At 33.8% G+C, this 23,366-nt stretch overlaps 1 protein-coding gene and 2 long non-coding RNA genes across 5 annotated transcripts; 1 reads left to right on the forward strand and 2 right to left on the reverse strand.

Moving 5' to 3' along the window:
• Positions 1 to 1,010: 1,010 nt before the first annotated feature.
• LOC135122040 (uncharacterized) lies at positions 1,011 to 1,990 on the forward strand. The gene is made up of 3 exons (XR_010279216.1): positions 1,011 to 1,072; positions 1,195 to 1,752; positions 1,887 to 1,990. It is a non-coding gene; the product is annotated as an uncharacterized LOC135122040 (long non-coding RNA).
• A 4,870-nt stretch (positions 1,991 to 6,860) lies between these two features.
• On the reverse strand, positions 6,861 to 10,067 carry LOC135122041 (uncharacterized). 2 transcript variants are annotated; one of them, XR_010279218.1, is made up of 11 exons: positions 9,989 to 10,067; positions 9,802 to 9,840; positions 8,846 to 8,964; positions 8,641 to 8,783; positions 8,529 to 8,585; positions 8,379 to 8,478; positions 8,080 to 8,328; positions 7,841 to 7,956; positions 7,625 to 7,759; positions 7,420 to 7,571; positions 6,861 to 7,366 (listed from the first exon to the last, which is right to left on the reverse strand). It is a non-coding gene; the product is annotated as an uncharacterized LOC135122041 (long non-coding RNA). The 2 variants fall into 2 exon arrangements; XR_010279217.1 differs by having other exon boundaries at positions 8,080 to 8,478.
• Positions 10,068 to 20,367: 10,300 nt separating this feature from the next.
• On the reverse strand, positions 20,368 to 22,372 carry LOC135122039 (uncharacterized). Of its 2 annotated transcripts, none has more exons than XM_064046297.1 (10): positions 22,337 to 22,372; positions 22,133 to 22,218; positions 21,988 to 22,079; positions 21,784 to 21,934; positions 21,630 to 21,734; positions 21,406 to 21,543; positions 21,027 to 21,102; positions 20,905 to 20,969; positions 20,679 to 20,850; positions 20,368 to 20,518 (listed from the first exon to the last, which is right to left on the reverse strand). In XM_064046297.1, the coding sequence occupies exons 2-10, from the start codon at positions 22,193 to 22,195 to the stop codon at positions 20,382 to 20,384; spliced, it is 999 nt and encodes a 332-aa protein (XP_063902367.1). In that variant the 5' UTR covers positions 22,196 to 22,218; positions 22,337 to 22,372; the 3' UTR covers positions 20,368 to 20,381. The 2 variants fall into 2 exon arrangements, with proteins under 2 accessions (XP_063902367.1, XP_063902366.1); XM_064046296.1 differs by having other exon boundaries at positions 22,273 to 22,356.
• Between the last annotated feature and the right edge of the window lie 994 nt (positions 22,373 to 23,366).

Raw genomic sequence — 23,366 nt, forward strand, 5'->3', positions numbered from 1 at the left:
ATGCGACAGGGGCTGGTGTACCGTTAATGACAGTTGGTTGAACATTTAGTTTTTTACATCTTTTAGTAATGATTAAGGCTGTGCTCTTTGAGGGGTTAATAGTAAGATGCCACTGGGCGAACCAAAGCTCGATCCTTTCAATGTATGCTTGCACATTTTTTATTGCTAGCGGAGTTGACTTAGAAATAGCAAAGATTGTTATGTCATCAGCGAATTGTGATGGGTACGTCTACCAGGTAACTCGAAAAGAGGAAAGGTAAAAGTAAGAAACCTTGTGATACGCCTTCCCCGAGTTACCTATAAACTTGAGCAAGCCACCTTTTCAATTATAGTAAAAACTTTCTACAATGCAAAAATGATTCAATAATGGATAGGAGGTAATCTTTTATTCTTAGGTGATCATTTTAGTTAGAAGATCCGCGACCAAACTCTATTTAAAGCATCAATATCCAAGAGAACAGTGCATGTGATCTTGTTTTTGTTAAATCTCTTTGACACGTGCTCGATGGACCTCAAGAGTTGTTGCATAGTTAAATGGCTCCTTCTGAACCCAAATTGGTTTTCAATGAGGATATGGTTTGCCTCTGCTACTTTGCCAGGACAGGATAGTAGACTTACTGGGCGATAGACCAGGGGGTTTAAGGTAGGGTTTTTTAATTTTGGTAGAAAAATAAGTGACTACTTTCCATTGATTGGGAAATAGTGAAAAACTTATAGTGGCGTTAATTATAAAAGTGAGAGTTTTATGGTCGATTCAGGTAAGTTTTTTTAGCATGAGGTTTGCTACGCTATAAGATCCTGGTGACTTATTAGTTGAGAAGAAGTTAATAATTGTTTGCACCTCTTTGAAGTTTGTGTGATCCTTTAGCGGTGCTGGCTTACTATAGGAGGAGGAGAGTCGTGTAAGGGTGGCTGTTCTATTTGAAGAAATTGTTAAGGGTAGGCATTGGGACAGGAGACAGCGAGCAAAGACTTCCACTTTCTCTTTGCCGTCGTAAACAATACCGTTTTTCGACTTTAACGGGAAGCTTTGCTGTTTATGGCGGTTCTTCACCGATTTACTGGATTGCCAGTAAGAGTGAGGGCTATTATTTCCTAGATTAGAAAACTTATTCACCCATTTTCGTTTGTAAATAGTGAGGAGGCTATTTTTAACCTTTTTGTCAAAGTTACTTAGTAACCATTTCTCTTTAGGGGTCCGAAGTTAAAGCAAATCTCCTGTTTTGCTGTTTGCTAGATTGAAGAAGAATTTAACTTCTGTCGGCAGATGTGATTTTAAATATGATTGTTTCGTAGTGGTAGTGACCTTTTGGTATGATGAAATGATCGTGTTTTGAAGGTTAGCTACTGGATCACTGAGAAGTGCGGGCGAATAAAGTCTCAAAGGGTCGTCTTTAATTTTTCCGTCTAGAAGAGCTTTATAAAAGTTTTCCAACTGGTGAATTTACGTAATAAAGGCGGAGAGCCAACTTCTAGGGAGCTTATTTTAAGAACTGCAGGTGAGTAATCTAAGGAGAGCTCATATAGAATCTTCTGTTTAACTGCGAGACAAATATTTTTTATAATTGCAATGTCTAATTTCATCAGCAGTACCTCACTTAGGAATGACTGTAGGGTTGGTTGGACCCAAAGCAATAACCCCTTACTGTTGATAATTTCTCCATTAGGAGTCCCCATTCTGTAATCCCATAATGAATTTTTGCAGTTCAGATCGCCACAAAGAGTTACGGAACTATGATAGCTCATAACGAGGTTCATTTTGCTATTTACTAGGGGCTTTCCCGAAGATTTATATGCAGAGATACTCGCTACTTTGCCTTGACCATTTGGATTTATTTTAATTGCAATTCCTTTAATGAAAGTTAACTATTAAATGAAATCTCTAGTGAGCAAGGTGTCTTCTGACCAATACTACTACACCTCCTTTTTAAGAGTCAATTTAGTCTTTCGGCATATTATGTAGTTGGGCAATTTAAAGAAATCTCCGGGTTTTAGGTATGTTTCGCTCGCAAGAACTATCGATTTTTTTCTCTTATAAGAAGCTCTTCCAACTCCTTTCTTTTGCAACACAGGCTATCGGCGTTCTAGAATAGAATACGAATGTACTTCAATGCGTTTTGCAGGACAGTCATAACAATTTGAGAAGTTCATTTTAAGCGATTTGGCTATAGTAAAAAGTGTATTTCTTAAATTTAATTGGTTATTCGTAACTTTTCTTTCAGTGCGAGCCCTCTCTTTCGTTGAGGAGGTAGAAGTATTTTTTTAAAGGATGCTCCTGGTTTAGGTACAATAGTGGTGGGTGTAGGTTGCATTTTTCTTAAGTATGTGTTTTTCGGATAATATTAACATCCCCTTTAGTTTGCAGTGTGATTGCCCTGACAGCTAGCACATTTTTGTGCAGACTACGGTGTTTTTGTACACCATATAATTTCGTGATTTTCACCACATTTGATGCATTCGTGGCCCGAGATGCAGTAAATTGAGTTATGACCGAAAAGCTGACAGCGATGGCATTGACCAACCCTGGTGCTGTTCTACAGGCTTTCCACAGGGGTTGAGAGATGACAAACAGAAGTAACTTTATATATTGATACTTCAGATCTCTGTAGATGCACGAGAACAAGTGGAGTCGGTTTCCTATCGTTTCTAAAGTTTTTCATTCGAGCGACTTTTAACGGGTGGAATCACCGTCCTCTTAGATCTTTGATCTCTTCGCAGTCCGACTCTAGAAATATATCTCTTAAAACTACTTTAAATGCTCGCTCTTCAGGTAGTTGATAGGAGTAAAATTAATAATTTCTCAATGGGAAACTTAGTGGCTTTTCGAAAGTCGTCAGAACTTGAGAGGAAAATGTTAATGCCATTTCAGGTTTCCCTTGAGGTGAAGTTGTTGAAGTTACTGTTTGATAAACAGTCTATCCTTCTATGCCTTTCACGTATAACCATGGGAGAAATTTTTTTTTAAAGATGTTACTAGTATTGTCGCTGGTGGTGGCTTTGATATTATTTTTGGAGGCGTTACCACTACTGTTACTGCTCTTAGTAGTAGGGATTCAACTGTTATTATTATTATTATTATGGTCTTCACCACTATTGTTATTAGTATTATACTTTCTACTATCGTTCCTGCTACTATATTTGTTATTAGAGCCACTTTTTTTAATATACCGATTACTAATAGTAGTGATACCATTCTTATTATTAATGATAGCAACTTCGACTTCATCCCGGTCATGAGCGATGAAAAATTATCAGAATTGGGATTTTCTAAGCTAAGGAACCGCCAATTCGTTTTTTTGAAGCATTAAAAACGAAGTTGTTTACTTTACTTTCAAGTTCGGAAATCTTTTTGTTTGCAAATTCTAGTTTTGTTGTTAGTTCTTCAATGGTAGTCAATTTCTTGATCACCATCTCATGGAAGTAGTGTTTTGACAAGGCAGTTCGTTCCCCCTAGTAATAAACATGTAATAAGTAAGATATTTATAGGAAATTCGTAGTAAAAAGTAGAGGTGCGCAGGCCACAGCCAAACACTGCAAGAGGCCTGCGCAAGAAAAAAAATCTCTCTTGATGAATTTCTTGAGCTTCAATAAAAAAATATATACTAATATTGCCCCTGACTCAAGACACAAAATTAATCCATTATAAGTATTACATGATAGCAATTAGTATTATATGATAGTTATTATATTACTAAACACAGTTATTATGGCCCACAATAAGGTTTCGAAGATAATCAATCAGTATTATTTGAACACTTATTATTTGTGTACAGAGCTCTACTTGGTTTAAAAGTAAATATAAAAAAAAAAGTTACTAATATAGAGGTTGCTTATTTACCATGGTGGGACGGAAAGAGGTCAAAGGAGAGTGCTGAATTTTCAGCATAAGTAATGAAATATTTGATACGAAAAGAGTTAAGGTAGCGGGGGCCATTAGGTTAAGAGGTTATCCTGCGAGCATAGGCGACCAGCTGGATTTATGAATACTGCTTCGTTATACTGCAAGAACTGTCTCGGAGTTGTAAAGAGTCAATCAGCGTAGGTGCACCATCAAGCACCGTCAACAAATTTTTTCACTCCATTTCTCGCTGTTAAATATTTTATATAAGAAATATGCAATTTCTTAAAAGAGAAATGGTAGAGACAGAATTAAATATTTCATTTAAAACGAACTATTTTGAAGCCTTCCGAGGTTTGAGAGGAATCTTACACTTTTCGATGGAGTGGGATTTTTACTAGCAGTAAGTGCAGGCAAAGAAAATACTTCGCCAATCAGTGTGTCCAGTCATAATTTAGACTCTCTTGTGTGCCGTACGTCTGTCGGGGCCCCTACTGTCCACAGCAACTGTTATAAATCAAGAGCCAACCCTACGAGTGAAGGAAGAGTTATAGCTACAAGAAAGCTGCCAGTATGACTATCTCTCTCGAAGACCATGGGGTTCTTGATAGAAAAAAATAATATCAGAATTGGTTGGAATTTTTTGTACCTTTCCATTTTGTTTGTAGCGGAACTCGCCTTAACAAAAACTACATCATCAGAAAAGAAAAAAGAGGACTCTGCTACCTACTTGACAAGAGTAAATTTCTGGTTAATTACTCAATTGGTTGTCGGCTAAACAATAAATATTCTCGACTATTTGATTGAGGCGCTATACCTAACCTTTTAAATCTATACAAATTTACATGAGCGCAAATGATTTTTATCCTTTTGAAACGGTATATATACGGTTTGCCTTAAGAAAGGTGATATGAAAAAAAAAAGCAAAAAAAGAAGTCTAGATTTGTGTTTAACATCAAGCATGTTCTTGAACATTCCTCAAAGAACACCTTTTTATTAAAAAAAATATATCTTTTGATAATAAGCGACGTCCGTTTTCTTGTTCATTGCCTTCTCTGTTGTTATTGTTGTTAGTGCCATATATGGCAATGTAGGAGAAATATTCTGAACTTGACACCCTTTTAATTCGAGGTCTCCCAACGATTGTCCAATCAAAGGATGACCACAAAATCGTCGAGTTCGATAAGACCCACTCTAGTAATTAATTAAAACGTGGTGTTTGCCAGGCTTGTTGTATGTTTTTTATTACTAATGCCTAATTAAGAGAAAGCTATTTTGCTTGCTTAGATAACTAGTAATCCTACACATGCACTCATCTGTAAAGTTGCCTGTTTAAGGCTCATATTAGCTAAAAACTGACTTTGGAAGTATAACGACTCTTACTGGGATCTATTTTACTATACGGCGGTTAGGCGAACCCTTACAAATAGATTTTACGTTCTCTCGACTAAACTACACTCATTAACCCCTACAGGTTACTATTTTTACCACTTGTTGTATGGTTCAATCTGCCAGAGTAGGTCTATAGAAATCGGCCCCAAACGAGAGCTCGACCTCTGAAATAAACTCTGGTAAGTTTGAGTACAATGCTCTAACGCATTAGGCAGCAACCAACAAGACAAAAGAGTGGTACCAGTGCCACGTAAAACAAATATATTATAAGCCCTTGAGTTTTGTCTTAAAGGGTTAAAGCGAGTAGTTGCGTACGAAAGTTAGTGTTGCACCAGCTTTATCATTGAGGAATGACAACACTGCTGCTAGCGCGCCAGTGTCATTTGTACTATTATCTAGTGCTAGGTATTAAAATTTATGTTAAACAGAATATAAAATAGATAAATACAAAATAAAGAAGTAAATAAAAAGTAACCAAAAAAAATATGACGATGAATATTAAAATTAAGGCTTAAAGGGTTAATTTATTTTAAAAGCTTCTTAGTATTTATACTAAGAAAACGGAATCGAAGAGCTATCAAAATTAGTAGCGCAAAAATAAATCCTTTTTTTTTTAATTAAGTTAGTTATAAAAGATTACCTATTATACCGAAGAGCTGATTAAAATTGTTATCGTCAACAATCAACTTCCTTTTTTTTCGTTAACTAACTTATAAGATTGTTTTGTAGTTACCCTTCTAGTTACTGGTCTTGTTTCTGCTTGTTTACATATCTTTGGTAGGGTATAAACCACTGCTAAGGAACAGCTAGGATTATTAGATTAGTATTAGTGAATAGTGTGCTTATTAGGAAGCTTAGCAAACTAGATGGAACGCATTGTGGGAAAACAGAGCAGTCTGATTACTGTGTGTAGCATATGTTGTCTTAAAAGTTTATATAAACTTATCCCTATCTTAGGTATTATATATCTAAGCTTAGTACAACCGCTGTTATAAATTTCAAGATGTCTAATATATATAGCATAATAAAAGAATAATTTGAATTTATAGATTTCGGGTAATATTCCGAAAGGAGACTTTTTGTTAACTCGTAACCAGCATGCAATAACGCTGAGGTAGGTAAAGCTATTAAAAGTCAAATTAAAATTACGACACCTCAAAAAGTATTTAAGGCTCCTGTAAGATCTTTAGATTGGCGACTACTGAAGTTTTTTAACTTAAACAAAACAAAAAATAAATGGTGATACGATATGATTAGTTGGCCTGTTAACAATTGCCAGCATATCTAAGTATATATTGTTCTGTATAAATTTAATCCCCTCTAAAATGTCAAGGTATTGGCGAAATATTAAAAACGACAAACTTTATATTTTCAGGACAAGAAAAAAGTTGATATCCATGTTATTAGCGCGATATCGCAAAGATAACGGATTTAAATAAGGACGTTATACAATTATAATTATTACGACCACCTAAAGGGCAATACGCGAATAATATAAATTTTTACTGCCTAAGGGCAGGTGAAGAAATCATCTCCCTCCCCCCAACTATTATCGTATTAATATAAACCAGTACTACTTTTATTGTAAAGTTAGATAAGCCTATAGGCGCCCCATTTAAGATAGTTATATAATTTTCTGTCGTCCGTCATTTCAAATATGCAAAAAGTGAAAAGTACACAAAAGAGTGTATGAGAGCGCCTGCAAAGAATAGAGGCCACAGGCGAGGGGGAAGCGCGACAGTTTCCAGGCTCGCAGCCAGAATAACAGCTCTTCGAAAAAAACTCCGCTGACCATAAAATAGAAGAGCAGAGCGGGGAGGTAGTGATGGAAGTACAGAACTCTTGTGATGAAGTAAAAGGGAAGGTAGTGCAGAAGATAGCCTAGAAACAGCCATGCCCCCCGACGTGTGCACCACAGCGCTCCGGTGCTTCAGGTAGGGGTGCTCTACCCCTGCAGTAGAGTTAGTACTGGTAGTTCACATATGAGTTGTTGCTGCAGCTTTTCTCTAATAATTGCGTAAAAGAGTAGGAGAAAACAGTATGAGATGAGAGAGAGCCCGGATGCACCAAACACCAGCGGATTGCCCATTAAGAAGATGCGATGATTGTGCTCATGACTAGGGTTGAAACGGTAACCTGCCCAGAAAGAATAAGAAAAACCGCCGCAGAAAGCTTGATGGTGCAGAGACCTTGCTTCAGAATGGGCCAATCCCAGGGCCGGGAGAGTTTTCTCTAGGCTTGGGTTTAAATTTATTGCTAACTTTCATCATAGAGGTGTTCAGCTCAATGACTCTCTCGAGAAAAGAAAGAGGTTTCGCATGCTTCAAACTAAATGACTCGACTGTGCAGTGCACAAATGAGGGAAAGTGGGAGCGATGCACAAAAGTAGGTAACCGTGGGGATCGGCGATGGTTTCAAAGTTCCACAAATTGCGGAATCGGAATAGGAAGAGTTCACGTGACCCCGCCTTGCTCGAAGCCCCACTTCAGGTTGACGCCGCTGTAGAGTAGATAGCAATGCTGTGATAAGCTGTTACCAGAGATAAATGCCCAGAATTGGTGGGAACAGAGATCTCATTCAGTGCCTTAATCGAATCAACTGGTTTATTACCTCGGTTACAGGCATTGTGTCGCTCTTGCCAAGAAGTGCAGGATAGGCCAATCATCGTAGCCGTCTACCAGTACTTGCCAGTGGTCATTGGAATCATTGTGCTCGCAGCCAAAAACCTGAATAATAAATAATCCTCAAAGAACAACTAAAGCGGTATAGAAGAAATAGTTATCCACGATAGTAACAAAATAAAAAATTTGAGTATGCGTGGGTCTATAGATCAACAATAATGGTAGTGCCTGTTTCTGCACAGAGTCATGAACGCGGGCACGTTGTGACTGGGCAAGTGCTTGGCAGTGCTCACGTGCTTTAGACGCACGAGGTTTCCGTGAAGAACAGGCTCCAACTTGGAGTTCGTACACCGCCTGATTTAGCTGAGACCCAAGTAAAATATATTGGATCGAATTAGGCATGCAAGAGACCACCATGCGGTGCCTTTTTGATGTACAATCGTTATTACACCGTCCTTATAGGAATTATGTTGTGACCTGTTGAGAATAATTCACAGCAATGCACGATAGCAACCACCGAGACGCACCTACAAATGGAGAGTTTGCAAATACTCTATGGGATAGAGTTCTGCGTGGGAGTGCAGGAGCCCCCGCCAGAATATGCGCTCCGTAGTGTAAACTTAGCCCCTTGTTAAAACTTGTTGGTGACGTGAAAAGAGTGTAACTGCAAGGCTTACCATAAACCAAGTGCTTTGCGCTCAACTGATGAGCCAGAGGATTCCAACGATCGTGTGCTGGAAGGTGGGTTAGCCGGTCTTTATTGCCACAAAGAATACGGACAGGCCCTACTTGAAACTTTGAGCTCATGAAACCGTCTCCCTGGCCGGAATAGAACGCTCAACAGAAGTGGATCCGGAAAAAAGAGGCGTACAGCGCAAAAGGAAGACAATCAAGCAAACCATGCGGGTAAGAAAGTGGTGCAAAACTGTCTTCTGTGTCATGTTTAGGCGAAAAGTATCGGAAATAGTGCGAACGCACAAACTAAAAGCTTTACTGGAGAATTATGCAGGTCGCCCCAAATGTTCCAAAGCTCATAGACAGTGGACTAACCAATTAGAGACACAACAAAGGCGCCCATCCACTTGACGCCTAAGCAGCAGTCCAATGAAAATCCTGTATGTTGTGATTGGTACTATTATTTTCTGATAGTAATATACTAAAAAAGAGTTTACATAATACTCAAAACGTTCGTAAGCAGTAGTTACCACATATATACATGTAATTATATATATAATAATAAATTATTATAACTAAGTAAAATCTACTAAAGAGTAGAAAAAGTTTAAAAGTAAAAAAAGAAAAAGTCTGCAGAAATTAATTAACCAATAAATTGTTAAGAAAAATTAAGTAGTTTTTTGAAAAATACAGAGTATTAATTCGTAGGAACTTTATAAATGCTTTACAGAAATAATAAATTATGAAAAATAAAATTAGTAAATCGTCTTCTAGTAAAGTATAAATAGAATGCCCTCTATAAAAAGTTTCATATTAAATCTACAGATTACAATTCTAAACAGAAAAAAAGTAAAAAAAAATGGAAAAAATATTAAAAAAAATCTACACTCAAATATCAAATAAAAAATTCAATAAGACTGAAGTTATAGTGTTTTGCAAAAATTTATTAGCTAATAATGAAAGTGTTTATCCGAACTATCATTTTCTTATGTAAAAAAATATATATATTAAAGAATTCGATAAAAAAAAATCTAAAGGGGATTAATATTATATATAAGGTTAATTTTTAGAGAGTAATAAGAACAGCTTATATAACCATAAATTTATTTTTTCTATAACTAAAAAGGTTGAGGGACGTAACATTGAATTTTTCATCACTCTCACCTTTTCTTGCATAGAAATTAATAATTCTTTTAAAGATTTTTAATAAAGGAACTTAAATACTTTCTTTTTCAAATTTTAAAAAACTAAATTACAAAGCATCTTAGTATAAACCTCTTAAAAATAGCCATATCCGCCACGACTTGGTGAGGCCTAATATAATAATATAATAATAGGGTAACAGCGAAACAAAAGTAACAAAAATGAAAGGTTTATGTAATAAGAAAATGCAACATTAATGTTAAGAGTATTATAAAGTGGTTAAAAACTAAATAGATTTCTTATAAAAGGAAGACCCAACTCATTAACAGAGCAGCGGAAAAGCAAGTTTCCAATGAAAACTTCACGGAATGCAACGGACCAAAAAGTAAGGAAGGTGAATGCGCTCCCAATACCGCAGGAAGCCATCTAACAACCAGAGAGACATAAATTGTTACAAAACTTTGAGCTCCAACCAGTCTCACGTATACGAAGCTCATGTTTTCAGGGAGCGGTTGGCCGGGCTTCTTAAAGGGAAAGGTCCATCATACCCTTGATTTACAAATATATAGGTCCACAAAATAGGAATATACTTTTATAGGTAAAATGAGAGATCTGATAGAAAAACACGGAAAGTCAATTAACAATTTATCCAAAGGAGGATGAAAGGCAAAAAAATTTCTTCTTTGAATATAGTCATTAATGTTTTCCAAAGTGGGTTTCATCCCAGCTGGTCTTAATTAATTAAGTAAAAAACTTATATACGCAAGTACTTCTTACCTCACTTGAGGGGGAGTGCGAAGATGGTACAATCTTATAATTAAGGATAGGGCCGTTATAAAAACGGAAGCTTTGGAGACTTACAAACTAAAAAAAAACTGGACAGCCCTCTAATGACAGACTAGATGTTATTTTCTAAGCTAAAACTTGCGAGGAAAAAGATAGCTAAGGAGTTGCTGAAATTCCAAAATACGCTCGAACTTTTTAATTGGGAAACTCCGTTAAAACTCATTGCAGTAACGTCAGTTGATAAAAAACTTGTCATTCTTTTCTCGTGGCAGAAAATATCTAGATGCCTATATGGAAAAGAATTCCCAAGCAGGTTTTTTTTTATATAACTCCGTTATATCGTTGCTCGATCAAATCAGTAAACTTCATGAACTCCAGCTTAGTATTACATAATCTTAAAAGAAGTTCTTAAATGGGTGGCTTCAAAGCTCATCGGTTCAGTTACATTAGAGGTGACGAATATTAATGTATGACAAAGAATTTTAAAATGATAAATCACTAATAGTGCACTTATAAAAAATTTATATGATGAGGCTCGATCTTGGGAGCCTTGCAAAGTAATTTGATAATGGCGGTTACATCCTTCTTTGTTTTTCGCAAAGTCAGTTGCCACCGCGATTAGGAGTTGGTATTGACATATGTAATGCAATCGTGAACGACTTGTTTGAAGCCTGTGTTTTAAGTCAGGTGGTGAATTATTGCACTGGATGCATTAACTTAATAGTATTAAAACGCTTTTAGAAGTCTTAAGCTTGTAGCAAATAATTACTGATTTAGTTTAATTTTTTTAATTGGTTTAAATATACATAATATTAATTCCGTGGTAGTATAAAAAGTATAATTCCTTCGTTAGTTTTTTTTAAAACCTCTTCAGTATCATGAATTTATTCAGGAGCTTCAGAGATATCGGCTCCTCTTCGAATGACCAAAATAACTTCGATGTTTTTTGGGTAACCTTAGAACGTGAATGGGGATACCACGAAAACAGTGCTATGCAAAATAAAAGGACAATCGCTTTAATCGACTTTTTTTTTTGCTTCCATTTAACTACCTCTGGGTAGAGTATACATGATTCATATATTGTTACAAATTACATTAAAATTCTTTTTATTTTGCTTAAACAGCTCCAAACAGCGTTGTTTTTGGTCCACGTGAGCAATCGCAGTACCCAATTTTTACAGTTTTCTCAACCCCATATGTTCGTGTATAATGTAGCTTACACTTTAAAAATTGATATCTTTGCTTGTGAGCTAACCCACGCAACTTCACTTTACGATCATCAAAGAATGGAAAATCTGTTTTCTAGAGTAACTGTCTCATTTAGGCGGCTAGAGTGTTCAGCTTCATATGTGTTCGGACGGCCGGGTTTAAACTCAGTAAACCATCGACAAATCGTTGTTTTCGACGAGCAAATTTCTAGTAATCCTTTTTAGACCATTGTTGACCTTTAACGGTATTTTTTTCTATCATAACACACAAAATTCGTTTATTCCAACTGTTTTGAAAATAACGAAGGCAACGTCAATAAATTTTCGATATCTCGATAACGAACAAATGGAATGCCATTAAAATTTAGTACGTATCACTATTATGTTGTGCTAACTGAGAATGGTATGGATTGTTTTTAAGAGAGTCATTTGTGGATAATCCCGGGAATTTTCATGGGGCGTGTTAATTCAACTCTCTTATTTGAAACAATTTTGAGTTTAAAACAAAATATTTCTAAGTTATATAAAGTAGAAAATGCTAAGTAGTTACTAATTTCTAAGAGGAAAGTCTGGAAGGAGGGGGAAAAGGCATCCTTATAACTAATAAAATAGTCAAAAGATAATATTCTGTACTTTGTAATATACGTGTAAAGAGCAAAGTATATCAAGTGAAAGGGTTTATTTGGTATGTAATAAAACATTTTTCTGAACTACTCACTAACTTTATAATAATGCATAAATGAGTGTTTTTATTGTAAATTAGTTGTTAATAATAAAAATTTATTTGAACACAGACTTAGTATAATCTGTAAAGCAATGTTTTTCATTATTTAAAAGCAATTAACTTTTTTTTTCGCTTGGTGACTTATCGTCAGCTGTGTTGTATAAACAACTTACAATATATCCTGTTAAATAAAGTTAACGCGTTATACAGAGTTATATAAATAAAGAAGTTAGAGTTATGCGTGTTGACTTTAAAAATTTTAATAATGCTAACCCTGTTAGAGAAGGGCCATCAAATCCCAATAAAGAGACACAGGCAGCAGAAAGGATCAGAATTCAAGCTACTTCTGATATCCTCAGTCTCTTTCTAGTCCTGAATTTTATTGGAAGAACTTTAGCAAAATTTTTTCAGTAAAATTAATTATCCGCTTACACCTAGTATAGTTTTTTAATATATAAAGGCTCTATCACTTCTATCCTTCTCCATTTCATGGGGATACCTTTAAAGGACGTATTCTCATCGTAGAACCATGGAACTACTAGTCCTCGAAAAGCTGGATGGATGACATGTATGATGAACATCTACATGAGTGGAAAAAACCCATAGGGAGTATATTGTCGCCAACAGGCAAAGGATTCTCTTATTTCCATTTAGCGAGCCGGACAGCCCCCAAATTATTTCTATCAATACACCGGTGAAGATAAGCAAATCTCTTCCCAATGCGGGGCCCGTTAACACCGAAGCGCTCTCGGTCTGTCAAGAATTCAATTCTCCTCAACATCGAAAGAGATAGTGTACTGAGCTTAAGAAATGTATGGACCAGGTAAAACTTGTTTCAAAAATCTTAATTTTTCTGTTAAGTTGTTTTGAAGATTATGCCTAAACCCAAATTGTCAGTCTGGTATAATAAATTTATCTTCAACAAAAGTTTGTAGCCTTCTTAGTATTACTGCTTCCAGCTAGGTTTAATTGTTTTGGTGAACAACTGACATCTGCGTTATTCCATTGCTTTGGGAAATATATTTATGTAAAATTTAATTGAGCGGGTCAGTGATAAAGTGGAGCCCTGTTAGTGTTTGTTTAAGCATCTTATGAGATATACCATTAGAGCCTATTGCCTTTCTACTATGGAGTGATTGGATTACGACTCGTATGTCTTTTTCTGTGTAAGACTTTTTTAAACCAGAGTTTTTAGCGCAGTCTATACCCTTTTCTAACTAGTCTACATGTTCGCTACGATAATTTTGTCGGTGAGCGAAGGTTTCAAAGGGGATATGTTCCGTAAATATAGAGGTTTTTTTTCAGATGTAGTGTAAGCAATCTTTTTATTGTTGTAAGTAGGGAATATATCGGTTATTTCTTTTTACCAGATAATAAATTAGTCATCTAAATCAATTTGTCGAGAAAGTTAATTAATTAAGTATGTTTACCCACTCTTGTTGAAGGATATCCTTAGCTCCTTTATAATTCTTTCGTTCCATTTGCTTATAATGCCTCCTTCCTATCAGTTTTTTAATATTAACGGGGAGAGCGAGACTATAAACGCCCTTTTTCTTGGTAATCGAGGTTTTGTGGTCGATCTCTTAAGGTTTGCCTGCTAATCATGCCAATGAATTTAGTCACCCGAACATGAAAAATTACTTAGTCTAAGTTTAAAGTAGGTCAAGGGGGTGAAGGGTCTCCAACAATTATTTCAGTTAATATGGGGTCACGATCTGATAAAAGCTCCTGTAAGGTTGTTATAGAGGTTGACTTTGAAATATCCTGTAATACGGCAATGTCCAGAATATCTCAAGTACCTCGTATTGAATTATGTGTGGGCTGGTACGGAGCTAAGACGACACAGTTATTTTGTTCAGTCCACCGTTTAAGAACCTTTTAATGGGAATTAGATTTTCTACAGTTTCCTCATGTATGTTTGAAGTCACCGCAAGAAATGGTTGAGATGTCACCATGAAAGATCTGATTTTAATTCTTAGTATATAATACCTTTTCTGGGGCTTTATACGTGGCAATAATATTTATTGGGTCGGTTAATTGAAGTTAAATGTTTATTCTAATAGCATCTAGGCTTTGTAGATCAGGGTATTCTACATAGAAATGGGGATATGCTTTTTAATTAGAGCAGCAACGCCTCCCCCTTTTGTGTTGTTGCGGTCTCTTCTTTATAGAATGTAGTTAGGTATGTTAAGTTTATTATCTTTTTTTTGTGGGTTTTCGGAGAGAAGGGCCAGGTTTTAATCGTGAGCTGAGTTCTCTTAACTCTTGCTTATTATTTCTTATTCCATCAGCATTCCATGAGAGAAATGAATCTTATATTCTAGGGGCGGGAAAAAAGTCATCGACGATGGTTCGTTTTGGCGAACAAACCTCTTATAGGTTTGGCTATTTGATTACTACTAGCCTCAGATAATGTAACAACATGTTCAATTATAATTTCATCTGGGTTAGTTTGTGTAATTTTATCTTTTTTATTGAGCCTGCAGCTTGAGCGTAGGTTACATTTGGTTGAATGGAGTTATCTTGTGAAAAGAACAGCTCTTTACTAAAAGGGGCGTATTTGGGATAGTAGATACATCTTCTATAACTTGCTGGGTGTCTCCCCGACAATTAGCGCGAGTAGGTTTTCCTTCAACCTTATTGGTGCGAGTTAGTGATGGTCTTGTCCGCATTACACGCATCGAGGTTTCGAAGAGCAAAATTATTCGGTCTATTCATTTAATTGGAATCAATTCTACCACTTTTGTTTAGAGGTTTAGCGAAGTTCAAGAGAAATCATGTTCGAGATTAGAAACATGGGCCTCAACTTGGAGTACTTTGAGTAAAACCAAGAGAGAAGCCCTACGACTTTTAGTTAACTCCGCATTTCTTATAACTTCTGTAGGGTAAAATACTAAATTTTTAGTTTGACTTTATATTCGGAAATTGGCATCTCTTAATAAACCCGCGCTTTATAGTTTTAATTTCTTGTTAGTATGTGTAATATTCATGCGCCTAAACCTAATAAAGAGCTGAGTGTTCAGTAATCATTCTCGATTGAAGTGATTCTGTGAGCACTATTTTTAACACTTGTAATAGTGTTACTGTTAATTTTCATCATATTAGTAAAAAGGTCCCATTCTGCTTGTTTTTCAGAGTGATTTGTATTTTTTTGAATTATCGTTTTTATTATTAGCGCAAAATTAGTTAACGTTAAAATGATAATTATTGTTACTATTATAATTGCTTTGTCTAATACCAGTGTGATGCGTGTTATAAATAATTCAATTCTAAGTTTATGGTTGTTGTCATTAATATTATTAAAACTTGAGTTCTTGTTTTTATTTTTATTGGCGTTGCTTCGTTTTCTGAAATTTTCTTATTATATCGTCGATTCGTTTATTGATGGTACTATGAAAATAATTATTATTACCATCGTTACTATTACAAATTATACTTTTATCGCTATAATATCTCGAGATATTTTTGTTATAATCAATACCATTCTTAATTTCTGTAATTATTAACATCTCACTAATTTCGTGTATGATTCCTCCTCAAGTACAAGGTTTAACGAGGAGTTGTAAAGCAATATATGGGTTACTACTTTTTATTTAAATTCCAATTGGCTCTTTAATCCTTCCGGAAATAATGGCTTCAGGAGTGTTAACTTCGCTTAGTCTTGTTTTGTGATTTTTAATTAGTAATAAGCTCTTACTAATTGTCTTTAGAAGAAGAAGAACTCGTTAGGGCCGTTATTACTTTAAAAAGTGTAAGTTTTCAATAAATTTAATTATACATGATTAAAACACTATATAAAAATAATATAAAAAATATATAAAAAAGAAGATAAAGAAAAGTTATATATATAGCTATTAGGCGTTTGAACAAAAAGCAGGTTTTGCGAGAATAAAGTCGCTGCGCACGAACTATCCAAAAAAAAGGCACCTCCACTCGTCTTCTTTCTAAATAAAAGTCATTTGAGCTTCAAGGGAAAAGACATATATTAGTATTGCGTCCGACTCATGGCACAATATCAGTGATCACTATGAAAGTAATATAGTAGCAATTATTGCTCTGTGGTAGTTATTTTCTTCCTAATCTAACATAAATTTAAAAAACTTATTGCAAGGATGTTTGCTTAAATAAAGTTGTCCTTTTTAATAAAATTTTAATTGTTCAAATTAATCAAATGATTACCCTTTTTAAAAAAATGAAATTTTCTTAACTTTTAATTATTACTCATAGAACTAAAGTATAATACAGTTTATGGTTAAATTGTTTATTTTCTAAATTATTCAAGATTTTAGTAATAATAAAGTACAATAAACTAAGTTTACTTGAAAAAATTTTTTCAAATAGAAAATTTCAAAGTTATACATATGAACTTTCAAAAAAAATTTTAATTTTTATTTATTATCATCTAAACTTATTTTATTAAAAAAACATCTAATATATTTAGTAATACAATTATGGTAAAAAACTTATTTTCTAACTATTCAGTTAATAATAATAAAAATTAACTTATAAAATAGTTAAATTTTCAAAATAGAATTAACTAAACATATATACGAAAAAGAAGTTAACTTTAACAATATAATTTTTGGCATACCTTTTACTTTTAGTTTATATGTTATAATAGGAACAAAAAACTTTAATTATAATTTTAGAAAATTTTTTAATATATATTTGGAAATTAAAAAATTTAGACTAAAATTTTAAGTGAAACTATAGGTAAAAGTTAATAAAATTTAAATATTTTAAGTAAAAGTTATTGTTAAAATATAGAGTATATATAAATATAAAATACGCACACGAAAAGAAATAAGATAAAAAAGCAAATGAAGAAAGAAATAACGAAGAAGTGGAGTAAAGAGTTTTCTTTGAGAAGTAAGTAGTTGTTTTGTATATGCATTCAATAAGATTCTTTTACATCATAAATAGAAACAGGAAAATGTCCATATATAGAAACATGCATTTGCATTAAAATGTCCAAATCTATTATCACAGTTATTAACGGGATTTCAATGCACTTCTTTTATAAAGTGAATGACTAACCAGTGTACCCATATAACGAAAAATGAATTTGAGTTGTGGTAATCTCCACAGTATTCCGAACATTAGTTTCTCAATACTTCTTTTTAAAATATAATGATAATTTTGTATGATTAAATCTTTTTGTAAACTTTTTATTGTAAAAAATAATTTAGGTAGACCATTTCTTATTTATTTTTTATATAATAATATATTCTTAAAGCAGAAGTAAACTAAATTTTTTTATTATAAAAAATATATATAAATGGAATTATATTACGTAAGATTATTATAAAATTGTGTAGAATATAGAACTATAGTAGTAGCTATTGCACAAATTGTACGCGTAGTATAATATTTGTCTGTTTAATTTTCTAAAAACTATTTTTAATTGCTGCTTATATTTTTTATAAGAGTATTATTGTTATGATACTGAATCTTCAGTATAATATAGTGAACTTTATCGTAAATATATCAAAGTTATTCAGTATTTAAAGCTTTTTATTATCAGCAAACTATATATAATTCATGTTGTTAAAGTTTATATAGCACTCTTGCCTTTATTTGTTTTTGTTTTTTTATATATTTCAAAATTTAATATTATTTACTAATTTTAAGGTATAAGATCTAATTAAATTTATAAATATCCTTTTTTTTATCAACTCTTATTACTCTAAGTATTTTTTATAGATAATAAGAGTTATACTGACTTCACTAACCTATATTTTTTTTATATTTTTTAAGCTGTTAGTAAATATATAATAAACTTAGAAACAAGTTTTTCCCCATTGATTTTAAAACTTTTACTTTTACGCATATGTAAGATATATATTTTTGTTAGCCTTATACGTTTGTAATTCTAATTACTGTTTAAAATTTTTAGGTGTAAAAAACCTTTTAAAAATTTAAAATTTTTAACTCATCGTGTTAAACTTATCAAAAGAGAAGTATATTTCATATTTAAAATTTATTTTTTATATCACTTTTATTACCATTTTCTTTAGCACTTATAATGATATTGTGAATAAATATTTATGCTTTAGTAATATGAGTTATCAATAATTTTAATTAGTTTTTAAAATTATTTTTATAATATACTTTTACTTTTTAAGCTTTTGAGATATTATATACATCTTATTTAAATTTATGCTAAACATAAAATCTTATTTATATATATAAGCCGTTACGTAGTGTTATTATTTTAAAGAGAAGTTTTTAGAAAATATATTAAGGACACGCGCCAATCACCAAATCTTACTAGACTTTTTTTAAAATTCCATATCACTCTTTACTATTATAACTTCTATTTTGTGTATTTGCCTGCTTCAACATATCTAAACTATTAAACTGAAGTGAATTTTACAGTAACCCTTTTTCGAAAGCAAAACGGTGTACGTAGGATATATAGCTGTTAGCGCACAACTCGCATAAGCGACACGCAAGGTATAGGCTACTACTCAATATTTCCAAACATTCTATTAAACATATAACCTAATAAACATGCAACCCTTAACCTCAAACTTAACGGTTGTATGTTGTTTAAAATTTTTACTTTTATTCATATTTTTTGTGTTGATCTTACGGACTTGAAAATTTCAAGGACATTTAATTATAAACAAATGAGGGTAATTTAGAATATTATATTACCAAGAAATAATACAGCTGTGCGTGAAATACTGCTTTGATCTTAACCGTAAAGAACTTTACGTGTTGTCGCCAAGTTAGTCGCTTATGACCGCCAAAATATTGGGCCTGAAGGCGTTATGAAATCTTATCGCTTTCGAGGGTAAGAGGAGGGGGTAGCGTAATGCATCTTTTTAATATAAGAATTGCTCTGCTCTTCGTTCCATTATTTGTTACTCCCTGCTACCGGCATTAGTTAATAAATGTTTCCAAGTAGCGCTGTAGGCGTTGTCGTTAATAGTGAGGGGCTCTTTAAGGACGCGTAAATTTTAGTGTCATCGGCGTAGAATGCAACGCGGGCAGGGGGATTGGCAGTAACTGAAGCGCGAAGAGCAGGGGTGAGAGCAGAGAGCCTTTCAGTATTCACGCTGTGAGTGGATGGTACGACGAAGCGAGCCCCAACTCTCAATCGAAAGGTTGCGTCGCATAGAACTATGATGCAATTATGCTGTAGAGGGCAAACGGAGAACCTATGTGCATAGTTTGCGTAGGGGGCCTTCGTGCCGTACGTGGTCAACCGTGAATTTCTTAAAATCGAAGTTCCGAGTTGCCCTTACAACAAAGCGCAAAAGTTGTGTCATCGAGTTGGTCTCTTCGGATCCATATTGGAGTACTGGAAGTACTTTATAGGTTTCTACAATCTCATTCCGGCGTAGTAGAACAGTCTCCACAGTTTTGCCCATCTAAGAGAAGGTTAACGGAGCAATAACTGCTGGGGTCGCTAAATTTCGCGAAGTCTTGGGTGGCATCACCACAGTGACCGTTTTTTCCATCGCGTTGAGGAGCCAAGCGATCTTGCAGAAGTTACAAAAAAGGAAAGATGGTTAATCGCATCGGCGGTAACTTCCTAACCACCTTGAAGCAAATTTTTTTAACCTTAAAGATATTGCTTGATGGAAGGAGAAAATTGATCTACTGAAGAATTCAAATGAATGTAAAGTGTTATTTGATAAAAATAGGTGTTATTAGCTTAAACTGAGAGGTCAATACTGAGAAAAGTGACCCTATCTTCATAACAAAAGGCGTGACGAGCAACAGAAGTCTCCTTATTTTAACGATTGAATTATTTATAAATGGACGCTGAGGGTGATTAGCTTTTAACAGTAAATCGTTATTACATTATTTTACGTTAGAGTAAACTTTATAAAAATTAAAGTGTTCTGGGAGCTTTCTTTCACTTGTGAAATCAAAACACAAATTATCTATTTTATTATAAAATCAAGCCATGACCACCACTTGGACTTGTTACTAACTAATTTTTAAGGATAACTTAATATAGACAGTGTTGACAGAATTTATTATATTTGGTCCATCTCTATGTAGAGCGTTGCCAGTTCGGAAACGTCAAGTCTACTTCCGATGCAAATAGGGGATCGCTGGTGTATAGACGTTGGTATAATGTCTAGAATATTGTCTTTGCCGTCCGTTGCTCGTCCTTTAAACATTAATGCGTAGATTTATAGAAATAAATTATTTTATAAAGCGATAAGTTTGGGAAATTATATTGATAATCTACAGACAAAAACTGCACAATTCGAAAATTAAAATATTATAGCAATCTTTAAAAGGATTTAGCCGCTTTACGCATTAAGAACCTCCAGCAGCCTCGATGAGGAAGGCCATGGGGAAGCACTCGTACAGCAGGCGAAGCTTCCCAGCGGGATTTTTGGAGTCGCGGGGATACAGAAACACGCCGCCGTAGAGCAGAGTCCGATGGATGTCGGCCACCATGCTGCCTATGTACCGCAAGGAGTACGGCTTTCTTCCCTGTGCAAAGCAGTATGGGGTGCAAAATTTCCTCTTTAAGTCATAAAACTATACTTTTAGCGGACTTTTCCTTGAAAGCACAAACGCACAAGTTTGTTTGTCCCACAACGAAGAGTTGCCTTTAGTATAAAAAGGAAGCACAGAGTTCATACTTCTCTGTACACGTGTCTAGAAACCCTCATTCACAGAGTAGATGGTGGCTCGCTCGGGAATTACTATATTTTCTTGCGTTAAGATAAATTCTCCGAGTGACTTGAATGCATATTAATATTCAAAAAATCATTTCGTTAACTTTAAATAATATAACAGCTAAACACAATCATTATAGATATGTATTCTAAAAGTTGTTATAAACGTGCAGATCTTCCAGCTATAGCAAAGTCTTGCTAAAAAAGAGATTTTGGTTCAGTTTAATAAGTAAAATCGCTACTATTAAATAGAAAACTATAAAAACTGCTACAAGCAGATTTTAAGGTTGTAAGCTTTTACAAAACTCTTTGTACTTGTAATCGATTAGCGGAGCAGACAAATATTCTAGTGGATTCAAAAAGTTACAGGATCCAACGTGTAGCAGTGGACGCCCTTCCCGTAGCTAACTACAAGTTGCGTAGAAGAGCCATACAAAGCATATCCCGCAGCCACCATTTCCCTTCCTGGTCGAAGAACATCTTTATTGCTGTAACTTGGGCGATCCTTTGACGTATATATATTTCTAAAATTAGTAAGAGGAGATCCCCTAACCAAGTATCGAGTTCTTAAAATATAATAATTAATCTTACTGATCGGTAAATTCCGAATATCGTGCCTATACTTACTCCACAGTCAATATTAGAAGATCCATCGAGGGGATCAAAAACAACTGCATAATTCCCACTCTGTTCTCCCTAATATATACAATACACATATTTTTCCAATGTGAAATAAATTGTATACTTCTATAATAATTGCTTCTTCCCTCTCTTCAGACACCAGAACACTAACTTTTCCGCTAGACTTAAGAGAATTTACAAAAACATCATCAGCGATTAAATCTAATTTTTTTTGATCGTCTCCAGTAATGTTTTTACATCCAGCCAAGCCTGTTCTAAAAGGTATTCTTATTATAAAAATGATATGATACCTAAAGTAGCTGGTTACAAGTTTGCAAGGCCTGCTTTCCTTACATTAGAAGCAACAAATTTGCAGCCAAGCTGAATAGAAGCCATCAACAAAGTGAAATCACCACTAGCCTTTACAATTACTAAATTTACGTGAAATGTAAATAAAATAAACTTTAATGTACCTCAGGATTTTCTTTTTGCAAAGCAATTGAGTGCCGGGCTAAAGTTACAAGGTCAGAATTCATCCTCACGCCCTTTGTGTTGTAAGCTAAAAAAAATAATTTTTATAGGTAAATTGAGAATGTCTAAGTAACCTATATACCATAGAGTATAATATAATTTTTTTAAGAGTTTTTATTAGCAAATAAAAAGAGCAAAGAAGCTACTTTTGGAGCAAATACAAATTAAAGCTTCAGTAGATAAGCAGGTTTTAATGAAGAATATGTCAAGATTTTGATTGGTTGTAAATGTTTTTTGATTATATGACAAGCTATACTGAATGTAGAGCAAAGTTAAACCGATGCAGATTTATCTTAAAAATTCCTTAAACAAAATAATCTATATACTAAGACTAACGCTATTTCCAAGATATCGATATAAAAATTTGCATTTTATAGCTATTATATTAGCTTTAATAATTTTAGGTTAACCAAATCTTTTACCGGGTTTCATCTTAGATATTTGTATCTACGAAATTTTGTAATACAGAAGAACCCAAGAGAATTTTTGTCTCTTTAATCTCTCTTTTTCTTCATTATTACAATTTTTTTAGATTTTGTTTATTTATTATTCTAATCTCTTTTATTTACCTCATCTGTCAATAATTTTATTATTCATTCTTCTATTATAATTCTTCAATTAATTATTTTTTACTCAAATATTCTTACGATCTTTCAACTATACAGAATTATATATAAACTAAAATAATATATACGCTTTGACTGTATTAACAAAAGACTAATAGGACTTAAGTCAGATCTAGTATTAAATACAACTATTTTATTTCTGGTCTATACCAATTAAAAAAACATTATATCCTGTTTAAGTTGTAATTTTTATTCACGCTGTTAGCCCCACTCTATCTTTTTCTTTATAATAAGTAGAGTTTGGTATATACGTCACGAGGTGAAAATGGCATTAGTAGGCCTACTTAGTTGGACCGTTAAGCTTATTTGTGTGGAACCCCAAATAAGCTTAAATGTATCATTTCTTTTCCTGGGGGGGGGGCTAGTACACTATCAGCAAGCAAATTAAGGGATTAACAAAGAAATAGATACAATATTTACGACTCCACTTAAAAAATTTGTTGAGAGAAGGGTTGGGAACAACAAATTTTCGTAGGTTCTATATATGCCGAATTAAACGCTTAAATCATTAAATATATTTTGTAAAAATCAACCTTTATTTATAAACTCG

The sequence above is a fragment of the Zophobas morio genome, unplaced genomic scaffold, assembly GCF_036711695.1.
Source record: "Zophobas morio isolate AGI-343-1 ecotype UQ-CSIRO unplaced genomic scaffold, CSIRO_AGI_Zmor_V1 ptg000838l, whole genome shotgun sequence".
NCBI classification, from domain to species: domain Eukaryota; kingdom Metazoa; phylum Arthropoda; class Insecta; order Coleoptera; family Tenebrionidae; genus Zophobas; species Zophobas morio.